This window comes from Barbus barbus (genome assembly GCF_936440315.1).
Source record: "Barbus barbus genome assembly, chromosome: 24".
In the NCBI taxonomy this organism is placed as follows: Eukaryota; Metazoa; Chordata; class Actinopteri; order Cypriniformes; family Cyprinidae; genus Barbus; species Barbus barbus.
Genome location: NC_136752.1, coordinates 12302803 through 12329116, shown reverse-complemented (window position 1 = coordinate 12329116; position 26314 = coordinate 12302803). Strand labels below are relative to the sequence as shown.

Here is a 26314-nt window from a genome sequence, read left to right as displayed (position 1 = left end):
ATCTTTGAACCTTCTTATAATCAAGTTATTAGGATACTGTAATTTTCAAACTTTATAAATGCTAATTTATTAACCACTTCTCTCATTTAATTTTTTTTATTTTTTTGTGGGGCACGCTTATTTGTATGCCTTGTCTGTAATAATTATAATAAAACTATACAAAATATAAAAAAATACAAGCAAAGTGCACAAATACAAATGATGTACTTCAGCCAAAAAAGTCAACTGTCATAATGGTCACTTTTCTTATAAAGCTAGCATTTGAAACGTCATTTCCTTCCAGCTGAAAACAAGTTGTACTAAGTGCAGCATTTCGAACACAAATTTAGATTTAGAAAAATTTCTTTAGAAAAAAACCACATTTATGGGCATCATGGCCAAATTAAAATGTATGATTTACATGCACACCCAACTGTTTTTGGTAGTGAATCAAACATCTGAATGCACATTCATTTTGAATGTTTAAAATGTCATTAGAGCCCAAAAATGCTGTCTAGGTAGGCAGCGCACTTAGTTTTGAAAGCCTGCCACATTGTACAAATAAAAGTTCTATTCTTGGCATAACACTGTCCAGGCAGAGTGCTAACACAGACTAAACACTGTATAGACATTCAGTTGACATAATTCTGAATCCTGAAGTCGCTTGTCCAAACAAATCTTTCTACAGACATAAAACGGCTATTAACCAAACGGCTATAAACCAAACAAAAGTGACAATTTTTGTTGGAATGCTAAAAAAAACAGCAAAAAATCCTACCTGCCGGGTTTCTTTAAAACACAGTTTGGTCAAACAGATTGGCAAATGCTGCCGTCTACAATGCCTGCCTGTCTTTTTAGCAGTAATGTTTAATTCATTACCTGATTTAAGCAGTTTCTTGCTAATCTCACACTGCTTTGAGCGCAGTCGCATTGCTTAGAGTCTGTGAGGTCTGCATGTGTGCGTGGGATGGCACACATCCACCGAGTTTAGCATGAGATATTGAATCCCTGAGCCTGGCTAATGATCAACAAAACTAAAAGGACCTTGGTCCAATTAACCAATCAATCACCATTAAGTCTTATCACTGGTGCCATCGAGCCATTTTATATGGCGCGACTTCGGAAGAGTGGACGCATGGCGTACCTCGTGGATGAACTCTCCTATGTCTCCAGGATGGGGTGCGGCCGAGCGAATGGGATAGTTGGGCTCGGAGTGCATCGGTCGCTCATCCAGCCGGCGGATCCCGACAGGCTTGATCATGTCTGGCTCCAGAGTATCGGGCTGCTGCAGCTGGCTCAGATCATAGTCCTGAAGAATCACAGATAGAGGGAAGAGACAATCACAAATAGGGTTAGAGGTCTGCTCAAAGCCCTTGGTTTTCTGGAAACATCTGCATGGAGAACAAAGAACGTTTTGACCTTAGAAATGTAATTTAAGTTTGTTCCATATGAAGGATATTCATGTGGGTTTTCTTTTCAGAAATTTGCTTCCTTTAGGTAAGCAAATAGTTAAAATGAGTATAAAATTGTTTTTGTATAAAAACAGTTAAACTCTTTACTTAGCTAGTTGATAGCCAAAAATATTCTTTGATTTCTGATACATACATATACACTGTGCAGTTGGGCTGCTGTTTTCAAGAATTAGTTGAAAAGGAAAATGCCAATAAAAATAACCATAGTTGACGGATAAAACAACAGAAATGGATATCAAAGGAGGTCAGAATATACCTGCCTTTTACAAGATGTTTAAAAGATGACACATGTCTGTAAGTGCTCATGGTTTATGGAGTATTATTTAGAAAATGCTAGAACACTCTCAACCATGTGCAAGATGTAGAAGCAGGTGGAAAAAACACAGCGTACCCCATGCTCAAGTACATTACTAATGGATTTTGTTTAGATTTAATGTTTTAATTAAAATCTAAAAATGCCAAATGGTTCCTGTGGGAGTAAGTTCCTATCATTAACTCATAAAAACCATAGAAAAGTCGCCATACTGATAAAATACAAAACTGGTGTGTTTTGGGTGTGTGTCAGTTGTGCAAAAACCAAAGTTTGGCTCAAATGCAAATCTGTGAGTCTCAAACATACTCACACCACCAGTCAAAGCAGGAACTGTTTCATCAGTTTAAATTTAGTCACTTTATAATCAGCATTACTTGCAAAACAAATGCTGAAATTTAGTCATCAAGATTTTAAACTGCACCACGCAGCTCAAATTATAATCGTGAACATTTAATGACTGCTTAAAATTAAAATGGAATAACTGTGTATGCCCAGCAGCAATAGAGAGTGAGTGCATGTACCTGGTCTTCCTCTCCACCGCCCTCCTCGTCGTATTTGAGTATGTTGTCTCGCACATCGTCCTCTGGATCGATCAGCAGCTGCTTGGCCTGTCTCTCTTTATCCCGTCTCTTCATCCACATCACAAACATCAACACCAGCACTGCAGAGAGAGAAAGAAAGTGAGAGTTAGATCAATATAAAACGAGCAAAATGACTTGAGATCAGACAGTTAAAGGTGCAGTGTGTAATTTTTAGCACCACAAACCGAAATCGACGTTTCTCTAAGTGCTGCCCCCCTCAGTTACTGTTGCTTGCTCAGACAAGCTATATTTTCATTGTAATTTTTCCGTAAAATGAGCTCATTAGGTAGTAAACATTGGATTCTCCTATTATTCTGTGAGATTATTCATGTCAAAGTATTTCATCTGCTGTTTTTTTAGGGTTAATAAGTAAATTATGTAAGTAAAGTGATTTAAAACTGCAGAGTTAATCACAAGCTATATATTGCAAATTTAATTTAACGAAAAAACAGGTTTTACATCCCATGTGCTTGAGAGAACAATATTGTCACTTTCACAGAAGTTTGAGCAAAACAGAAATGGAAGTTGTGGCTATTGGGAAAACTACTGTGGCTCTTTTATTGAATGTAATAAATTACTTTAGAGAGCAGAGACAAAACATTCTGAAAAATGACGACAGAAGCCTAATTTTTTAAGGAGCGACGGTGTGTCAAACTGTTTTGCAAGGTGACAGTAGCCAATTGTTGATTGACGACAGGCTTTGGCTCCAGTGTTTCTCGAAGACCAGAGCCAAATTTATGAAATGATATTGGTCTGAAGTGAATTATTCAATCACATGACTATGCACACGAGGCACAATGCGTTTCCATCATAGTTTGTTTATGCGTTCTTGCAGAATAAAACATTCATCCACCTCAAGAGAGCTTACATGTTTGTTTGTTTTTGCACATTTTAGAAATTGGATTTACCTCTTGGTGTTTCCATCCAACATTTTATTAAATAAAATATAAAATAAAAATCCATGAATGAAAGCCCAGCTACAGTCAACCCGAAAAGAGAAAAGCATTGATTGTGATTAAACTGATAACACTGGTGTAAGTGAACAGAACTGTTTCTATGCTTTCAACAACAGCCTCACAATGAAATCTTTTGTGACTATATCGCCTCTGCGACCAAAAGCAGATCACCTGTGCTCGGCAGAAATGTGACCAACTGATAAGAAGTCCACTGCCTGGAAGAAACAATCTCTGTCCAGTGTGTCTTACCCAGCAGAATGATGATGCAGATAAGTATGGCGATGATGGCTCCGGTGCCCAGCCCAGCTGCCATGATGCGTTCCATGTCCACGCAGTCGCCGTGATAATCACACTGGCACACTTTGATGCGCAGGTAGGTGGTGTTGGACATGGGCAGGTTACCCGAGTCCGTGATGCTGATGGGTAGCTCGTATATCCCGCTTTCCAGGTAACTAATCTTCAGACTTAACTGAGCATGATCACCTACAAACCGACCACAAATCACATGAGATAAGGTCTGGCAAAAACAATTAAGTAATTGTTAAGAGAAATGTTTTCCATATGGCATACCACTAATCCGAGTCAGTGTCCAGTTCCTGCGGATGTCAGAGGGTCGGTTGGGCAGTTCAAAAGCATAGGGCCCAGCGTTGGGGTTGAGATCTCCATCTACGGCTGTGATGTTGATGGCATTGGGTTCAGGGCGCTCGCACACTTCTGTTTCTTGAGGGAAGACTCGAGGTGCGTTATCGTTTATGTCCAGCAAGTAGATCTGCAGAGTACCTGTCCCACTCGCAGGGGGGACACCTGTCGATGGACAGAAGGAAAAAGGGGAAGTCAATACAAGCATAAGCTGTGTCCCAATTCAGTGGCTGCATCTTTTGAAGGCTGCATTTGAAAACCAAATGCGTCAACAATTCCAAACCAATTTGAAGACTCCATCAAATGCAGTCTCAGAATGCGTCCTTTGTTTGCCGGGCCATGAAGGATACAACAGATGGATCCTTCATGGCCCAGACTATTGCAAGATTTAATGTACGACAGGATTTTTGGAGAGAAAATGTTGGATTACAGTTTAAATGTAAGCATTGCGCTTCAACTTCATCAGATATCAAACAAAACAAATGTTACAAAAACACTTCAAAGTGGTGTTGACATATCTTAGCAAAATGCGATTTTATAGATTTATACATTATGTACATTAAGTGGACCAAGGTGAACAAATTTAGACAGGCTGTGCATCCTATGTTTTCAGACAACTTTTAAGTCCAGTAGAAACATTAACGCCACTCATCAACGGCAGCTGTCACAGGCTAGGCCGTCCCATTTAACAACACCCAGTTTTACCTTTGTGGCTTTTGAAGTGAATAAATAGTTGACAATAAATAGTTGAAAAATCTTTTTAAAAGTTGAATTTTAAAACTTCAAAACACTATTTTCAACATGTAGTTTAAAAAAATGTATCCTACACAACACATTGAGGCTAGAAGGGATACAGATACTAATTTTAAGAGATTTTGGTTCAAAGGACTTTGCCACAGTGTAGGCTGATTAGTTAGCAAGTTGTCTTCTTTACTGTCTATTTAATTTATTTTTATTTTATTTTTTCTTCCTGTCTATCCGACGAGATTTTGCATCACTTCCGGCCATAGCTGTATCCGTTCCTACACGACAGGACGATTAATAACAAAACTTGTGCACCTGGAGTCCTGGAAACTGATTCCATACAGCTCTTGCGTTATTGTGTGCAATATGCATCATGACCGTGAAGGGTTTGTGGGCGTGACATCTGAGCCCAACACTAATAGTTGAAAACTGACGATACAGACGAACTACAGCAGTTAACGACTTTATACTCCTCTCTTCTGGGTTGCTGGGCATGCTAACTCATTTATAAACCATAATGCACAGTCTATAAGATCCAATCAAGCTGCCCACGTCCATGAAATATCTGCGAACAAGAGTCCCAGCACATACTGGACCATCACTACTTAGAGCTTAGTTTCTGTTTCAACAAGAGTAACAAGACCTTTCGACTTCACTGATCTTTAAACAAAGAACAAGAGACGGGCAGTGCAGTGCGGCAGGCTGATGGAGCGGCGGCTTTCTGTTCTACTCCTGGCATTCACAGCACATTTTTAATCTGTTCCAACCTTGAAAACCCCTAACTCAAGTACAACTAAGTATCCCTAATTTATTGAATCAGGTGTGTGAATCAGCATTGAACTAGATGCGAAAAGGCTTCTTTGTGGAAAAGGGAGGCCTGCTACTTGCACACAAAGATTCAACTGAACTGAGACAGGAATTCACTGAACAACAAGAATGTTAAGTTAGCATTATGTATTTGCACACTTTGTCTGCATCGTTTTAGCACTCGATTCACAAATTTACCACTGCACAGACACACCCCAAAAAAATCAGTTCTAAAGACCGTTTGCACACTGCAATTCTTTAGGCATGCATTTCCAGCACAACATAACAATTCAAAAAAATGAATTAGCAAGTCAAACTGTACTAACTTTGTTGCATATTCGCCATGTTGGTTCAACAATATAGAACTGTTGATACTCACGTCACAAAGGTAATGGAGTAATAACTGCTATTAAAGAATCACTTTGAGATCGAATTAATGGCAGATTATTGCTGTAAATAATAAACTTGACATCTAAGTACTGTGCTAATTTTGTTTTGTATTGTTTTGCTTTATTTACAGATGTTTGATTCAATCGCAGGTTCTGTCTTACTCTTCTAGGGTACTAAAAAACGGCACTTTCACTCAAACTATAAGACGTAGAATGAAATTAGCATGAATGTGCATAAAATACATATTATACTGCATGTTAGCTTGCTTATTTAGCTCAAGAGCATTATCTCTAATCTATATGTTGTACTACCAAGAAACTAATCACAGAACTATGGGTTTGGGAAACACTGAATTATTGAACTACATGGCAACAACGGAACTTGCAACCGTAGTTGGCCAATAATTATCTGTGTTTGGTTGTGGTGGATGTAGCAGACTACTGCAATATGAAATACTTTTTAGTAACTGTTCAGCATCACTCCACCACTGCAATCCAAGCACCTTGTAAATGCAGAAAGTGCACTTGACTGCACCGCACAGCTGGATATAACACTAATCTTCATCATTTCACAAATTGCAGCTGCAATTATCACCGGAAAATTTACATAAACAGCGTTTTCAGTTAACTCTTTTTTTAATTTTTAAATTAAAATTGCTTAATAAAATTACCCCCTGCTTTCCAGCACAATGATAATTGGCCATGCAGATAGCGTTGAGTTTGCGCAATCTAAGAGTGCTGAACTATAACAAGCCTAATTTACATATAAAAGTGTATTTGTGCTAAAAAGAATGACAATGACTTAATTTACACACAGTGTTTCGCTATTTCAGTGCATTTAGTGTCTGGATAAACTGGAGTACAGGTAGGTTTTTCAGCTGAAATACCGCATACAAAAATGGTACAACAGTTTAGTGAGTGTTTCTGGAGACAAGCTTTCAAATTTATAGCGTGTGTGTGAGTGAGAGGGGGTTTGTTTCACAGCTCTGATGCAGCGAGAATGTTAAACACCACAGCAGAATAGGGCCTAGCAGACTTCTGTAGACTCTTTCACACAGTGGGTAGTGTATGCATATGTGTGTGCTTCAAAGAAAAAATCTATAGACATTCAGAATGAGTTTGCAATGTTGCTGGTGTGATCATTAACATGGATGTGCGGGCATGTGTATATCTCAGTTGCAGTTTGTTCGGGTTGCAGTTCCTCCCTAGAGCTAAAATCAATGGAATCACTCAATCTCAACTGCTTCTGCATACATACGCATTCAAACACAGTTGCTCCTACCGTTATCAGCGGCCATGAATGTGGCGTTGTAGAGGTTGTTTTTGACATATGGAGACTCTCGGTCCAGGACAGCAATGGTGGAAATTCGTCCGTTGTTGGGGTCGATCTCTAGCCAGTTGGCGGGGTCAAACAATTTAGAGTACCTTTAAAACACACCATACAAAGGTGGTTAATATTTACTTCATTTGTCAAAATAAAAGGTGTTCAACATTTCCAGTGTGACCAGTGTTGGTACTGTTAGAACTATTATAATGTTTATGGCAATTCCAAAAATAAAAAATTAAATAAATGCAAAACTTAGAAACCTAAAGAAATTAGATAAATAAGTTTAAGCTTAAGTACTGAAATTACTAAAGCTCAAACAAAAATAAATTAAAGATACATATTTTTAAAAAGCACATCAAATTACTAAAACTTCAAAATAAAATTAAAATAAAAACTTCAAAATATAAAAATAAAAGCTAATTAATTTAAAATGATTAATAAATACTACAATAATATATCAACAATACTAAAATGACAATTAGTAAGATGCATGCATCAGAAATATGATCAATTTTAACATTTTATTTTAAACAATTTTATTTGACAGCACAGCCAAATGGCACTTTCAGATAAAATGTCATCAATATTTGATAAAAAAAGGTTTATCAATGTGTTTTTTAAATATTATCAATAATGATTCCATGATGATTTTAACTGAAAATCATTTGCTAAATAAAACAAATAATGAGGTAATGTGACAAAAATGTAGCACTGTAGTGTTCAAACATTTATCAGTGCATAATGCCTACTCTTTTCCATATTATTTTTTAAAAATACTAGCCAGTATACAATTTATACTATAAAATATTCAGTAAGTAGTAAGCTAGTATTCCTTTCCAAACATAGCCATTAACAATTAATTAAATAGGCCATATTCATGTCCATCCATTTTACATGACTATTTTGCAACCTGTTTTTTTTTTTTTTTTGCTACTGCACCTTTAAGACTTTTATATGACCTCTAATAGGATTAACTGGACAATGACTTCTGAGCGCTACATTTTTTCACCTTAGTTTCCATAAATCTTCTGGCTTGACTAGCAAGAAAGCTCTGCTTTGGTCTACATAGCGCATCAAACACTTGCTGTTTCAAAAAAATAATTTCCAAAAATGCATACATAAGAGCTGGCATGGTACATGCATGTGTGTGTTTAAATACCTAATAGTCTGCTGCATGTATCTGTCTGGATCATGAGCTGTAAAAGTCGCCAGCATCGACCACTGTGGAAGTCCCTCCTCCAGTTTGACCTGTTTGGGGTTGGGTTCAAAATTCGGGCTTTCGTTCACGTCGATGACACGTATGGAGACGGTGGATGTAGACTGGCGGGTGCGATGGATCCCACTTGCCAACGGCACCTCATTTTCAGCGACAACCGTCAGCATGAATGATCGATTCATCTCAAAATCAATTGGCTGTACACAAGGACACACAAACACACACAATCAAGTTAACATAGTGTCATAATCTGTTAGGAAAAATTATCAAAATGATACAATGAATGGATTGTGTTGCAATTACATAAACAGAGGAGAAATGTTTGAATAATAATTAATGAATGACTCATTCTCAATTAAGAGACATAAACCATTAACTCAGCTGAACAGCAGGTGGAAGCTGTTTCCATGGAGACCGTCTTTTGCTCAGTATTTGAACCTGTGCCTGAGGGACTCTAGTGAGATTCTAGCGAATAGCAGCGCAACCCAATTACAGCATTTATACAACAATTAGTTCCGGTTCATGAATCTGATTGGTTGAGCAGAGTCCTGGGACTTTTGACTGTTTGTATCACTCCGCTTCTCTGTTTATGACATTCCAGCATGTACAGTGATTTTTTGCTGCTCCGGTTTCTCTCAGAAAGTGTAAAATCCGGAAAGGAACCACTCTTCCAGATCATTTGTCAGTATGTTCATTTCTTAGTAAGTTTTGTTGTGAGTGTTACCTTGACGACGGTGACGAGGCCTTCGTTGGTAACGGGATCAGTAGGGATGGAGAAGCGTCCGGTTGGATCCCCCGTTATGATCCGGTACACTGCATTCCAGGCAGGAGTCCCCGGTTCATCTTTGTCAGTCACGGTGAGATTCGTCACTATCACATTCACGCGGTTCTCTGGGACCTCACCATGGAACTACAGAGACAGGCAAAGAGAGATCGATTTTCTTCAAAGATGGCTTTGGCGAGACGCATGTTCAAGTGTCTGTGTGTGTGTGTGACACTCACAGTCTCTCGGGTGAACTCTGGAGCATTGTCATTGACATCCAGCAGGCGTATGACAGCAGTGGCTGTGTTGGACAGACCATATGTGGGGTTTCCCTCCATGTCGGTAGCCTGAATGATCAGGGTGTACTGAGGCACCTTCTGCTCAGCACCAAAAATGAAACAAGATAAGTTAGGTTGAAAACGCAAGACATAAATGGTTTACAGCAGTGGTCGACAGGATGAGGAAACTGGGAAACATTATGTTTGCATCTTATTACTTAACTCTATCAAAACAGACTAGCGACACATTTTTTGTCTCCAACTCAACATTTGATAACAGTTTGTTATTGTTAATAATAAAAATGAAATTAAAGTAAAATGGTAATTAAAAGAAATCTGAAATAATATAGAACACATATTAGATAAAAAAAAAAGAACACAAAAACAAAAATTTGAAATGTTGTTTTAGCAACATTAAGGGTTGAAGTACTACAATTACTAAAACTAAAACAAACAAAAATATATCAAAGATAAATAGAAATAAAAAATAACAAAAATCACAAGAAATAAAAAAACTAAAATGAATAACTAAAAACTGAAAATATAAAAATAAATGTAGTTCAATAATCAAATTTTATTAAAAAATTAATAAATACTATAATACTATATAAATAATACTAAAATCAAAACCCATTCACACCAAAGATGATAACTATAACGATAAGTTCTAATAATCATTCTAATTCTATGGTAACGATAAAGACAGAGATAAACAATATTGTTGGAATCACTCTCAAAACAACTTTTTCTAGCTGATGAATAATTCAAAACATTGACAGCCAATCAGAATCCACCTGAGCTCAAGAAATTAAAGCAACCGACAAAGTAACTGCACCTCAGAGTTTTCGTCCATTAGTGTGAACACTAATATAGTTATCATTATAGTTATTGCTCTTGGTTTTAACATTGGTTGAGTACCTCTGGTTTACAGTATTGTTGTATATTGTTGATACTAGCACACACTTCGTCGTACCTCACGATCTAGACCTGCAGCTACAGTGATGATTTTGCCGGTCTTGTTGTTGATAGTGAACATGTTGGAGGAGGGGCTCTCTGGGGTCTGGGAGAGGATCTTGTATCTGAGCATCCCATTGGCTGTATTTGGGTCATCCTTATCTTGGGAGGTCACTGTCATTACAAAAGTACCTAGAGCCGAGCAAGAAATGTCAGTTTTCCCTTCATTATAACCACCATTATATCCACATAAATGTGAAGACAGGTGTACCTGGTTTGGCACCCTCATCCACGGTTCCGTTCCAGATCTGGTGTGTGAACTCGGGCCGGTTGTCGTTCATATCGATGACATTGATGATGATGTCGATGGGGTTCTCCATCTGGTTCCCATTGATGTCTACAGCATGAGCACGTAGCTGTGAACGCAAAAAGTCAAAAGTTTAAAGTCAAACATTTCGACAACAAGTCTCTTATAGTCAACAAGGCTGCATAATTTGATCAAAATACTGTAAAAACAGTAAAATCACTCTAGAATGCAGATTTGGTGCACATGAAACATTTCATATTATAAACAGTTGCTGAATGCATCCTTGCTGAATAGAAGCTTTAATTTATTTAAAGAATGTGTGAAGTAAGTTTTGGAGTCTTACAAGTTCCACAGTATTTTTTCCAGTGTCTTTATGCCACTGCAACATTCAGAAGTTATGGAGAATAAATTGTAAAACTGTAACTGCAGCACTGACACACTGTCAGCAGAAAAGAGGCTCTTAACCACCACACTCATTTACAGCACTTATTCGCGTTAAGCAGCTGCTGCAGCTGACTTGGTTGCAGTTTGAGTGCTAGAGCAGTCTTAGGTCTGCTGCATATATGCATGAGCTGACAGAAAGAAGCCTGATGATCCACCTTTGGCACCATTAGGAAGCAAATCATTTCATATTCATGTAATCTCTGCATAATTTGAATGTGAATGTGGATTAGGTGGACACTGAGGGAGGTTAACAGCCTCTCGGGTCCAGTAGTGAAGTGAAAGGGTATTGAAACCAGGCAGGAAAAGTTTGCAACTACTTCCAGGGGAGATTGAGGATTGTTCTTACTTAGGAAAAGCCAGATTTAGGGAACGTCCCCCTGCGAGCACAATGAATGAATGTGTGTGTGTGTGACTTAGGATAAGCTCCTCCGAGTTTAATTTTGTCTGCTCTCCTCTTCATGGTACAGTGGATTAAAGGGATGTCAAAGGTCACATTCTCAGACTGGCTGCCATGGTAACCCTGACACATGTAATTTATTGGGAGTTTTAGAGAGTTTCTCTCTATCCTGGATGGAATGCATGGATCTAAAAAGCAAAGGTCTGATCTTTAAACAATGTGTGCGCTCAAAACAGGCACTGGAAAGTGCATACACCATTTTACGCATACATTCTTATAAATTTAAATAATAAATCAACACTTTTACTGGGTGATTTGGTGACTCTAGTGGCAAACAATGGCCGTTTCTCAATACCAAGTTCGCAGAGTCTGGACTTCCGTCCTTTCGAGTTTGGACTTGCCAAGTTCGACTCAGAAGAACGAACTCTCGAGGACGGGAGGACGAACTGAATTCTGGGTTATGGCCCGTATCAAGTCCGCACAAGTCACCTCTCGATGCATCCTCGGTAAAAGGGGCGGATCAAGAACACATCCGGGGATTTGAACTGGACTTGGCTAGATGTGAACTTTGAATTGGAACAGTACTTGGGCAGCGACTGATGACGTTTCACAAGTCCACAAGAACACAAGTACAGACAAGTACGCATATTGAGAAACGGCCAATGAATTTAACAATACAAAACTCTGCATTTCACCTTCATACACCACTTTTATAATATAAATGCCACTTTTATACTTTTATCATCATGCAGGAGATAAAAATTACATTAATTTTACTTAATTACTTGAAAATGCATTAAAACAGAATCTGTTAAAAGGAAAATTTCGTAATGGATTATGGTTTAAAAATGCTTTTTATAAAAATTTACTGAGAAAAATATATTTTTGCCAAGTATATCACATATATCTTGTCTTGCAAGTATAATATAGACATGCATTGCATTACATAGCTGTATGTCAATATGCATATGATATGATAAATGAAATGATATGCAGATGAGGTCAAGCATAGTAAAATATATGGTTATGGTCATTAGGGAATCTTCCACTAAAACTGAATTCTTATGCAGATATTCATGTTTCATATAAAAATGGATCTTGTTTTGAGGATATTTTTTTATATCAAGAGCTCCCTTATCGGTTCTGCTTTCAGTACTGAAGAATAAAAGGTAAATTTTTAGATGTTTTTATTAGTAGGCTACATGAACGTTATCTTCACATTTCACATTTTATCTCCCCAACAGATTAATAAGTTTATGTTCGCTAATTCAGAAGACCGCACACACAGCCCGTGTCTCTGAATGCTTCTCATACTTGCTCTGCTCTGCCCCACAAGCCGTTTACACCCAGGCTGTCTCGTAATGCTCTTTTATACTCGCGGTCTCGCGCCCGGTTCTGCTCCACAAGTCTCTCACAAGCGCATCTGGCAATATGGACGAGGCCTGACGTACGCAACCTGTGTCCACTCGTGCCTGGCTCCGCGTTTAAAACAAATGTAAATTAAGTCTAACTGCTTGCCAATTTCACTTGGATGAAATGAAACATTCAGCACATTTCCCACTTGTTCTTAAAATCACAAATACTTAAAAATTAATAAAGCAGCTCGTGTAACATGTAATACTTTAATAATTGACTAAAGAAATACAGTTCTTTATTTATAAAAAATAAACAAATCTTTCCTGTGAAATTCAGTAGTAATACCATTATAATCTTCCCAGCAGAAAAAAACAAACAAACAAACAAAAAATGTAGAACCCCTCCAAAACACAATAGAAAATGTAATGGATTTAAGGGTTATAATGGGAATTGTATTGGTTTTAATGTAAACTACAATGGTGTCTACTGGTATTTGATGTTTTCTATTGGTGGGATGTAATCTAGCAGGTGACAACAGTTACAACAGTAATTCCTATTGGAATAATGCCCAAAACAAAAAGGAATTTTGTAATGGTTTTTATGGAAACTATAAGAATTTCTGTGATTGTTTCTATTGTTTTTTTGTTTGTTTTTTCAGCAGGGTAAAGATACTCATACTGTGCTGCACATTACTGACAATATTGAGCTGAAGCTTGACTTAGCAAATTTAAAATCGCAAATCAAATCGCAATCGCAATATCTGTCAAAAAAAAAAAATCGCAATTTGATATTTTTCCCCAAATTGCAGCCCTAAAATATATATATATATATATATATATATATATATATATATATATATATATATATATATATATAAATAAATACATATATATATATATATATACATAATCTGGCCTGATTATAACATATATGTGTATATTATTATGTATATATAAATATACACACACGCATGCATATATTTAAGAAAAATATGTTATGTTTATATATTAAATATATTCATGTATGATATAAATTATACAAATATAAATATATACATGTAAATATTTTCAAAAATATGCTGTATGTGTATGTATTTATATATACATAATAAATACACAAAATACACAAGTATATTATGTAGACAAAAACTTTTATTTTGGATGCGCTTAATTGCGATTAATCATTTGACAGCACTAATATATATATATATATATATATATATATATAAAACATTACGCATAAACCGGCATTCAATTTAAAGGTTTCATAAATCTGAAAAATGTTGCAAACATAAATATTTCTGGATGAAATCTCCACTAAAGTTTTACAACTCAGGATGTGGAGTCATAAACACACACTTACATGGAAATTTGGGATGTGTTCTCTGTCCAGCGGTTTGGTGACGGACAGGATTCCTGAAATGGGGTCGATGATAAACAGGCCGGTGGGGTTCTGGTCGGCTCCTGGTCCGGTCACGCTATAGCGCAGTGTGTTACTCTTGTCCTTATCTGACTGGATCTGAAACACACACATTTTGCAGGGTAAACATAAAAGTGAGCTACTCTGCACTCAAATAACATCCCGATGAATGAATTACCATTTATTCTTATCATACGTTTTCGAATATACGCTTCACATGATGAACCAGTGTTGTATTTTTTTGTGTACACACTCACTTTCACAAGCTCTTCAGGGAATTGTTTTCTGGAGTTCTCAAGCACGTTGACAGGTGGAATGACCCAGTCTCTTTTCACGCGATTCACACTGCCGTCGCCCTTGACAACCACACTGTGCCGCGGAAACAGTATCTCTGGCACCTGGTAAAGCAAAAAAAAAAAAAACAGCGAAAAGAACAACAGTTAGATCCACAAACACCCACACACTCAATGTACATTAAGGAATCCAGACACTCACACACACACACACACATATACACACTGCGGCACTTTCAACACATCTGCCCTGGCCCCAAATAATTACAGAATTAATTTTCCCCTCTGTAATGGGGTCATAAATATCACTGCAGCTCCATCGTTAAATCCCTCAGCAGTAACACCCACATAGTGAATGTGAAAGTGTGTGTGTCGAGTTTGCAGTATTATTCCATTTTCTTTCTCCCTGAGCCTTGTTATTCCTGCACCAAAGGCAGCCAGAGATGTGCTTGACCAGACATTTGCCCTGCTCTTAGTGTTATAGAGAACAAAAACCCCTCTGAGTGTTCAGTTAAGAGTTCATGTCCAGCTACCAACACAATACAAAGACTGAATTCTTTATGCACATACAGAATGTTATCAACTAAGCGTCCATTTCTCCAGACCCATCTTCTCTCTCTTCCTCTCGGGTGACATATTACTGGTAATGACAGACACATGGGGGTGGGCGGCAGTTCGGTGTTGAAGAAGCGAGGTAGATACACTCGTTTTTCTCTCTCACTGTTGTGACTCAGGTGATGAGCTAACTCATTACCTCTGTACCTTCTCACAGCTGCACCATCTCTCCAAACGAACTCACCCACAACATAAACATCAACTGAATTGATGGAAAAACTCATTTAATTTTAGATTCCATTTCATTTAACATGTTTATTTTTTTCTAGCATTAAACATTCAGAATGTTCAATGCAAGAAGACTAAAACAAGAAAAAAATTACTCTTCAATAAGCAAGGCATGTTTTTCACTAAATTAATCCATGAATATACAGACGTATACAGGGTTCCCATACTTCTGGCCAACAAAATTCTTTGATATATCCTTGAATTAGCCATTTGTGACTTGACAATCATTTTTATTTTACAGTTTACACCTCATCAAGTAGCTCAATCTGTAACTAAAGAGATACTTGATCTTAACTAGAAATATTTATATTGTCTATGGACCATGTACTTTTAAAATTGTATTATCTTCCATCGAAAGCACATTTTAGATTTTTCCGGAACATTGAATTCCCTGATGTTTTTCAAAATCATGAGAACTCTGAATATAATAATTTTCATTCATATGCACCAATAAATCAGTACATAGTATTAAAAAGCTATATTTATCTACACTGCTGTTCAAAGGTTTAGAGTCAGTGCAATTTTTAAAAAATAAATTAATACTTTTATCCAGCAAGAATGCATTAAACGTATCAAAAGTGACAGTAAAGATGTAAAATATATTGCAATATTACTGTTTTTCCTTCTTTCAAAAAAATCTTTCAAGTTTAATACACGAAAAATGCCATGCAGGCTTATACCACATTTAAATAATGACGAATTGTTAAGTTTTGAAAACAAAATAATCAAATATACCCATTTTAATGTGGCTTTGCTACTTTAAATCTCACAAGACAAGGAAGGAGACCGGTTGCAAAACTAGTCTAATGACACATTCTTTAGGAAACTTAATGGCCAAATTACAAGCTCATTAAAATTGTAGTGATATTCCCAGTGTTGCTTGGTTTGAAGACTGCAGCAAACTCATCATGACTGGCCAGCAATAGCCTAAACCCTTCACCCTCTCCTCCTTTGCCTCATCAACCATCTCAGCCTTTATCTCGCCCTTATGCGCTCTCTCCCCCGCTGGCTCCTCTCGTCCTCCTTCCCCTTGGCGGCAGTGTGTGGGCATGTGTGTATCAGTAATAAAGAGTAAATTCTCCTTGTCTCCGAGCAGAAGGCAGGGCTATGAGGCATATGGTTAGTGTTCCCAAGCTGAGGGTCCAGATCTCCGCTGTCTAATGTATCCTCCTGCCTTAATGTCTCTTTAGCATCATTAAACATTAATTACAGCACTACTATCAACGTGTTAGTGCTCTGCTAATTTTCTAATATAGTTTTATTAGAGCTTTGGCTTTGTCACAGAGGGCCTACGGATGAAGAGAGACATTTTTGTGAGCTCACATTCGCACAATGGCTGTTTGATGGTGTAATTGCAGCATTAGGCTAGTTTAGAAACACCATGCACCGTTAGTGATCTGACACGGTTATAATTAGTGCAAATTCGCAGTCACACAGCCGCCGTTCACTGTTAACGTGCGAGAGCGCATGACTTCCTACCTGTTTGGGTTGGGTGAAGTTGACGTGCACCAGCCATTCCTCTTGAGACTTCACGTCCTTGGCCTTAATCTCCAAGCTCCGCCCCTTCCTGTCAGATAGCTGCAGGGTTCGCGCTGCGAAAACTTTCCCGTCGGCCTCTATCCGGAAATCCGCAGGGTCTCCGCTCTCGAAACGCAAGCCAGAACCTCTGCCACAGTCCACAAAATCCACTGCAAAAGAGAGAGAGAGAGAGTGGACTGAGTGCAGGCCTGCTTTTGTTTTTAAATTGCAAACATCTTTTTTTTTTTACAAAAAAACAAGCACACAGGAAATCACATTCCGCTCCTCCGCAAGGGAATAATGGTTTTACTTGAAAAGTGAGGACAAGGAGAGTGAGAGATGGAAAGTAGGCACTGACAGAGAGAAAGAGAGTGAGAGAGATGGTAGAAAAGGAGAGCAGGTACAACTTCTGAGGCTCTCCTGCATTATTCATGCTGAGACATCCCCTGCAGGCCCCCAGGTGTGCTGAGGAACGGAGGAACAGGAGGACGAGGAGACAAAGAGAGAGAGGGATGAGGGGAGGGAAAAAGAGAGAAAACTGAGAAAAAGCAGAGTTGAGAGGTATCTGCGGCACAGCACTGGAGGGAATCGCATTAGAAGTACAGCCATAAACAAATGAATGTGCTTTATTTATTATGCCGCAATTAGAGAACACAGACAGACAATTACACGCCCAGAACTGAGAGAGACGCCGGGACGCTCTCCTATCAGGACGCATTTGTTTGCGAGGAGCCTCGTATTGACTGGGCTCATTTGTCTGACATTTTTCATCTTTCAAGCAGAACGCCAGCTTTCATTATCTAGCCCAGGTGGACGGTGCACGTGATTTCTCGCCGAGCGTTAACGTGACACAGTATAGCTGCGGTGGACGTACGATTACTGACAGGGATTCATTTGACCAACTATCAGTCATGTCAGGGCATGAACTATTAATATAAACACCCGTAAGCGCACTAAGGGGGGTTTGATCCTTACATTTTGGCCGCCTTGGTGTAAACATGCACAGACCGCTGAATATGCATGATCAATTTGCATATAATTTAACAAGAACGTTTACAAGACTAATCATTGAAATATACATGAAATATGTCATGTGCAGGCAGATACGAGTGATCCTGCAGGGTTAATTAGCTATTAATAGCGTGTAAAATTTGTAAACAAATGTTCATCACAAGGCTCATTGCACTAAATTTTCCAAATAACTTAAACATAATATTTTCTCAGATAATAACATTTAACTTTTCACAAAATGTTCAGCCTGCAGTCCTTGCGTCGGTCAACACTCACAGAAGTTGACCGATGTAGTCCAATTTACAAATGACTCTTATGAACTGAATCTTTTTAGTGAATCAAAAATACAGTGTGACCAGTGTAGTCTGATACCCCAAATTAAAACTCTTGTCAGCTGAATCTTTTTTTTTTAATCAGTCTGAAATACAATACAATTACATAAGTATAATTTAAGCATTTTCTATTATATGTCAGAAAAAAATACATCCAAATGAACTGGCATCAAATTGAATCAAGATCATCTGAATTGAATCTGGAAATCTGTATCGAGACAAAGCTCTACAAACTACACAATTGTGCCTTGGCCTAGCAGTAACACATTGAATCATGATGCTCATACAGGAAAAGTTGAGCTCATGTCACTCCCTGAACATTTCCGTCCTTTCTCTACTATCAGTGTCAATAAAAATGGTGCAAAAGCCAATTTTCCATCTTGTTGAAATTTCCATCCTTTCTCTCACAGAGAAACACACACCAGCGAGCACAGGCTACATTTCCTCCTCACAGGTGAATTTCACTCTCATAGGTGGCTTTCAACCCATCTGCTTTCAGTGTGTGTGTGTGTTGCGTTGTTTTTAGAAGTGCGATTCCTTGCTCTCACGCATATGTATGAGGTACAACGCTGATTTGCCGTATAGCAATTAGGCAGGTCCATAGGTAAATTACACCTTTCACTCTTGTTAATAACCATTTATTATGTGAGGACCTCTCAGGGTATTACAGTAAGCTAAAATAATCGCTCACTATTATTAGACATGGCAACCAATGAGACCTTATTACTGATTATTAGATAAAGACCTGCTGAAGGGGGTGAGCAATTGTTACGTTTATCTGATTGTTAATATTGGTAGTCCCGTCGTCCTTGCGTGTTACATGCGTAAAGCGACTCCTATGTTGTTTAATTTTGGTTCTTCAAAATTAAAAGACTCCTCTTCGTGGCCCCTAGCACAATGGTACCCATCACGGAGTAATGCGTTTAATGTAACGTGATTGCCCTGATGGCACAAGATGCCGCTCGGCAGGTGTGAGGTAGGTGCTTGTGGTGTGTGTGTGTCAGTCTAGCTTGACTAAGTGCACCGAGTACGTTTTATTAGATGGCTGCACCAGTTTTGCCGGCAGCTGCATTTTCTTGTGCAGTTTTCATGAGGACGGGGGGAGGGTGTTGTCGAGTGCTATATGTCTACCGCGCTGTCTCCTTCCATTACCAAGCACTGCTCTTCTCACGGATGAAACAGGGAAAGCAGTGTCTTTGAGTCTTTCTTCTCGTCGCAATCTCTTTACGCTTCCCTGCAAACTTGGCTTAATGCGGCGCGTAAAAGCCACATTACTCATCGCGTCTCGCAAGTAAACACGGTTACGGCGAAAACAGTGGAAAGTGATTTAATTATAAGGGTGATTTAATGTAAGACAGAGTTTGCTTAAAATAATTCATTCATTTACGTCTGAGGTAGCTTGCATGTGTTTTCTCAAAGCCCTCAGCAATTGAGCGCATATATGGGTCTTCAAACCCCAAATTGATTTGGATAAATAGATTTTATTCTACAAATCAAGTTTCTTCAGCTACATTTAATATGAACCTGAAAATATCCATCAACCTTCTCCGTACTGAAGCGTGAAGTGGTGTTATTTGTTAAGTATTGACGATGTGGGATGCACGACATAAAACATCCAATCCTTTAGCTACAAAATCATGGGACAAACAAGGTTTTGATTTATCTGTAATGAACTGATACAATCTAAATAAGAGGCAATTAAAGAAAAACCATCCATTTTCTGTCACCTTGACCAATGAGATGGAAAATAATTTGTCAAAGTGCTAAATGCAAGCAAGGAGGCTTGATATGTGCACGCATGTGTGTCTAAGAATGTGCGAGAAGGTGATCAGACACCACAGACGTGTTTGAGAAGCAAGACGAGAGTCGCTTGCCCTCCACTATGTCTCTTCAAAATCACCTGCATGATTTTTAAGAGGCCGATTGAAGGGGAACTGAGAATTTATAGCAAGTCTGCTATTATTTACTCACCCATCAAGTCGTTTCAAACCTGTATGCTGTTATTTCTTCTGAGGAGCACTGAAGTACAAATCTTTGCAGAGCTGTTATGCAATTCTTGTCCTACACCACACTGTATTTTAACCAGACGCCGTCAAGCTCCAAAAAGGACAAAACACAATAAAAAGTATCATTCATATGACTTGTGTACTATATTCAACTGTTCTGAAGAAACGCAACAGCTTTATGTGATGAACAGACTGAAAAGTCGTTATTCAGTCATTTCCCTGAAGCTCTAAACTAGCCAACTTTGTGGACATGGACACAACACAAGACTTTCAGTGAATAATTGGACTGGAACTACTTTTTTGGAAAGTTTTTTGTCCTTTTTGGAGGGGTTGAAAGCCTCTAAACTGGTGTAGTATGACAAGAGCTGCATAACAAATGACTATTTTGTGCTTGACAGAATATAAAACGACATAAGACATGGTGAATGTTATGTTTTGTTTCCAAAAAAGCACAAATGAAGACCTGGCCACGCATACACATTGAAACTGAAGTGCTGTAGAGGTGTGATGTGCTCCGTAAGCGATCTATTTTTCCCATTAGCATTTAACATTCAGCACCGACATCACATCTTTACCGCTCAAAACGTCCCCGCTATTCCCTCCCAATGGGACTCTTAGTTCATTTTAATACGAGCCGGCTTCAACTGGTACAAGCTTTTAGTAACAGCAAGACATAAATGAGGGAAGTAATAGAAAAATAGTTTTGTTTAGCCCACCACCCCCATGAGAGAGCGTAAAATAGCTGTCTTGATGTCGTCGTTTGGGGTTTCATGGTCTCCGAGACATACTGAGCCTTCCTGTGAAAGAATTCAGAAGGATGTGGCACTTAGGACCCCACTCCGCACCAAGCAAAGCTGTCTTTTGTATCGCCTGCTTATAATTGCCCTTTTTCCATGACTTTTCTAAGGGTGAGCTTCCTCTAATGGCCACATCGCTCAGGCACATCCCTCGGTGGACATGGCAACTTAGATTTAACTCTTATACACTTCCCTCACCAAAAATACACACACACACAAAAAAAGACAGACATATTCACAAACACACCTAAACACAGACTGAGAAACTGCACCAACGGGAACTAAATCAATTCGAAAACTAAAGTGCGCATTAAACTGTTAGAGCTTTTCAGCTCATGAAGGGATTCATTATCTCTTTTGGAAACCAGCACAATATGTAGCTCCTATAATGAGCCAATGGCTATTGATTAGTTGCCAAAATGTTATAATGGTGAGTAACAGCTGCTTTTATGTGTTTCTCTGTTAATGTGAATCATCTGAGTCTTTGATCCAAAAGTACAACTAACAACATAACGTAACTACTTGCCTCGTGCTGTTTCCCCTCAAACAAAGCGAGTAAAACATAGGAAGAGAATATGACATTCCCTCTTAAAACATCCTCTCATTTCTTTTCTCATTTGTTCAGATTTATACTTTAGATCAAAAGAACATGGTGAATCTCACGCTTGATTAAGCTCAATCTCAACCTGTTAAATGACTTGATCACATGCACGCTCAGATAAATACATGTAGAGAGAACAGCAACATTACACTCATTTTCTGCCTCGTACCTTTTTTCACACTAATGTAATGTCAGTGTAACAGACGGCTTTATTTAATTCATCCACAGACAGGACTGGGTGATCTGTATATAAATGCCACTAACAAAAATAACATTCATTGTCAGCTCAACAGAGAGCGTTCATCATTTTTTAGCTGATTTTTTTTACTAGCTCCACTATTAAAAAACACATTTTATTTTTAACAGCATACTATAATGCAGTCATAAAAACAATAGCAGCTATATTGTATATTATCAGGTAATGTAACCAATAGTAGTTATATTGTCTATTATATGTGACTCAAAACCAGCCATAAATAGCACGAGTATATTTGTAGCAATAGCCAACAATACATGGTATGGGTCAAAATTATTGATTATTACAAAAATCATTAGGATATTAAGTAAAGATCATGTTCCATGAAGATATTTTGTAAATTTCCTACTGTAAATATATCAAAACTTATTTTTTGATTAGTAATATGCATTGCTAAGAACTTCATTTGGACAACTTTAAATGTGATTTTCTCAATATTTAGATTTTTTGCACGCTCAAATTCAAGATTTTCAAATAGTTGTATCTCAGCAAAATATTGTCCTATCCTAACAAACATCAATGGAAAGCTTATTTTTTCAGCTTTTAGATGTTGTATAAATCTCAATTTCAAAAAATGGACCCTTATGACTGGTTCAGTGGTCCAGGGTCACATATAACTTTAACTGATATGGACACATTCTTACAGATGCTTCGAACTAATTCTTTTAATTTCTACAAATTGTTGAGCCCTGGAGCCATGTACCATGCTAGGTTCTAATGAGTGCCATGTAAATAACATATGGTAATCCAAATATCATGTACCATCTGATACCGTCACTGCATCATGGTCGCACCACAGTATATTTCTGAACGGGTCATTTGGTTACTCCCTGCTAACAAGCCTTACGTCATCATTTGAATAGTTTGGATTTACATGCAAATGCAGAGTTTCCACAAATGCTTTGCACTAGAATAAGGTGTGTAGTAATGTTTTGTACAAAACGTGGAAGCTAAACATGCCAAGAAAACCCAGAATACAACTATACCCCATTTCACATGCACAGCACTTGTCAGCTTATAACCATAAATGGCAATACAGCAGACACCTCCAAACAGACACAAATAAAATGTGCGATACTGAATGCTGTGAGAAAAAAAAAAAAAATAATTTTCTGGCATTCAGCGGATAATCCCTGTCACAGACAAACTCAATTATTCATTCTGCATCATAATAGCACTAAGGGCCTTTAGGTTACTTTTTCAATCATACATTTTTAGTGCAACACTCCAGTTTTGCATGTGTGTTTGTGTATGTACGCATGCGTGCAATGTCATTTTAACCTCTGACCTCGCTAGATTGGTGGTGTCTGCGAGGATTTAGGATTTATGACCGTACGCAGAGCCACACACACATAAACACATGCTAAAACACACACACACATGCAGCATATGGCAGGGGCGCCACGCCAGCCCGATCCTGAGGACCTAAAACGGGCAGCGCATTCCTTTGCTGTCTGTCCTCACACACAAAAACTGTTGTTTTACAAAATATACGAATAAAAACAGATGTGTAAGACCTCTCTGACTAATTGTCAAGCACATGTTGGGCCTTAAAAAATGCAAACTCAATATTCCTGCAAGCACATTTCAACACCCCCACCAGAAATTGTGTCTAAAACATCAGACCATGTTATAGCAAATGGCTTCATCTTTTCAGAACTAATTCAAACATTAGGCAAATTAGTAGCAATAGTATTCATTACAGACTACATAATTCCATATTACATGTTGTTTGAGACTTTCATTCTGTATTTACTTATATAATTGCACTGTAACATGGAGCCTATTATAATATGTGACCAAACGTCCATGACAATTACTATTATTTGGGTTTGAAAACCCAGAAAATTGCTTTTGTGACAACGCTGCCTGTGGGGACGCTGAGTGGGTCACAAAATTTGCCGCGTCAACGGACAGACATTACAGTTGCAACCTTCCTCCCCTGCCTCCTGTACGTTATCATGTCTCCTACACCTACTTAAAGTATTCACATTTAATACAGCATGAAATGTGAGAAATATGACTTCTTATTAGGAATTCAGAAAAGCATACTTAAAGATAACATAAAACGGTATGCACAACTCATTTAAGTGAGGTAATGAGGGTATTTCAGGGTGAAACAGAACATTCAGCAGGCAATAATGTAGAGCAGGATTATATCTCTTAGTATTTGATTGGGTCACGCAAAGTGAAAACATGTTAGATTATGATATTAATATTATTTTGCTCCTGGCCTTGGGTAAGTTAGAAAAGGCCTAGAATTTGATCAAAGCGCACATTTCTTTTCAACACTGATGTGCAATATGACTTATTAAATTATTTATTAATAAACTAAATTTAGTTTTGATTTCAAGTAGAATCTCTCTGCTGCTGTTTCTTAAATGTGGTCGGGTTACTGTAGTTTGATCTGAAGAAAGGGTGGTTCATTGAAAATCATATTGATCCGAATATCAATATGTCCCTCTCAATGCATATTGTGGTCACAGCCCTGATTCTGTTTAAGGATCAGAAACACAACGGGAGAACCATGTCTGACAGTGACATGACAGAAAAAGCCTGATCTGCTGCATTATAGCAGCACAAAGCACTGCAGTATCATGAATGGACATCGTTACAAAGATAGGACTAGTGCAGTAATTCAAGGAGAGGTTCTTTTATTATTGTTCAGCAACAAAGGAGAAAATAAATAAATGGGGCGAAAAATTGACATGTTGACTTAAAGCACAAGAATAACACAGACAAGTTCCCACCCCTTTTGACCAATGAATTTCCATGACATTTCACTGACCTTTACCATATGGATTCATACATTAACAAATTCACATTCTAATATATATATATATACACACATACATACATACATACATACATACACACATATATTACATATTTCGATACATATTTGCTTTCCATTGATGTATGGTTTGTTAGGATAGGACTGTTTGTTAGGATTTGAAAATACTGAGAAAATCGTCTTTAAAGTTGTCCAAATGAAGTTCTTAGCAATGCATATTACATATCAAAAATTAAGTTTTGATATATTTACGGTAGGAAATTTACAAAATATCTTCATGTAACGTGATCTTTACTTAATATCCTAATGATTTTTGGCATAAAAGAAAAATCTATAATTTTGACCCATACAATGTATTTTTGGCTACTGCTTCAAATATACCCCAACGACTTAAGACTGGTTTTGTGGTCCAGGGTCACACACACACACACACACACACACATATATATATACACACATATATATTTTCTATTTATTTTATTGCTAAAATTATTATTCGTTACATTTTAAGGCCTGTAAAACACAATAAAAATGGTCATATTTGCAGTTTCCAGCCTTTAAAAAAGGAAGTATATAAATAATTTAAAGACTAGCATTTTCTGGGACGTTGTGAACCTCCAAACACTCTCTCAAGTGTTCAGAGTTTGATGTAAAATGGATGGTAAGCCACAGGAATAATTAATTGGAGGTTGATGGAGGGAGGAGGGGATTATACAGGCTTCAGATTATGTGTGTGTGAGTGATTGAAGACACCCTCGGGTCAGTAACGCTGACCACTGTTATCGCTCTTCATTGTGTATCACAAAGACAGAGAGGAAATAACAAACAGCAAATAATTGCAAACATCTGCACTCCCTCTCACAGCACTGAATGCAGATGATACTGTAATTTACCAAGATCTTGAAACAGCAGTGTGTATGTCAACATATCTGCCTGCCTGAGGTAAAAACAGTCACTTTAATCTACGACACGCTTTATAATCTGCCTGTTCTACAAAACATGCCAGTATTTGTGCATGTACCTGCGTTCTTTTAATCTGTATTTAGAAAGCACCGATTGAAAAAGCAAACTGCAAACAAACAAAGACAAAAGCAGGATTAGACTTCCTCAAATCTTGAGTTCCCGGGAAAATAATAGTGATTTGAGCTCAAGCCCTGATTAAATTTATAGTGCATGCATGCCATGTGTGCTGGCATCCCGGCGTTATTTGTTTAAGAGGTTCTTCCTCTTTGATCTCGTCATCTGACACAGTGCAGCCGAAGACGAGGGTGATAAAACCGCCTGTGTCAATAAAGGTACGTTCACACAGACAAAAGCCAAAACACAAACCACAACACAAAACCAAAAAACACTGTTGTATAGAATCACAGTGAAACCCTGAGGGAACGATATTTTTGTATCTGCATAGCATCTCTGACGATGCCCAAATACGATGCAAACGAAATTGTGAACGAACCACTTTTGCTATTTCGCACACCCGGACGTGGTGAGGGTGCAGAATTGCAGATATTGATTGCTTCGG

At 37.9% G+C, this 26314-nt stretch overlaps 1 protein-coding gene across 1 annotated transcript in view; it reads right to left on the bottom strand.

Annotated features, from left to right (window-relative positions):
• The window catches only part of LOC306843911 (cadherin-2), a 48135-nt gene that overhangs the window by 2692 nt on the left and 19129 nt on the right, over positions 1-26314 (bottom strand). The window contains exons 3-15 of the mRNA XM_079375624.1: positions 16957-17165; positions 14599-14739; positions 14285-14440; positions 10690-10834; positions 10438-10610; positions 9426-9563; positions 9148-9333; positions 8367-8620; positions 7163-7305; positions 3872-4105; positions 3551-3784; positions 2286-2425; positions 1124-1288 (exon numbers count right to left, since the gene is read on the bottom strand). Of these exons, the coding sequence (XP_079231750.1) occupies positions 1124-1288; positions 2286-2425; positions 3551-3784; positions 3872-4105; positions 7163-7305; positions 8367-8620; positions 9148-9333; positions 9426-9563; positions 10438-10610; positions 10690-10834; positions 14285-14440; positions 14599-14739; positions 16957-17165 (2318 nt within the window). The remainder of the gene's footprint in view (positions 1-1123; positions 1289-2285; positions 2426-3550; positions 3785-3871; positions 4106-7162; positions 7306-8366; positions 8621-9147; positions 9334-9425; positions 9564-10437; positions 10611-10689; positions 10835-14284; positions 14441-14598; positions 14740-16956; positions 17166-26314) is intronic.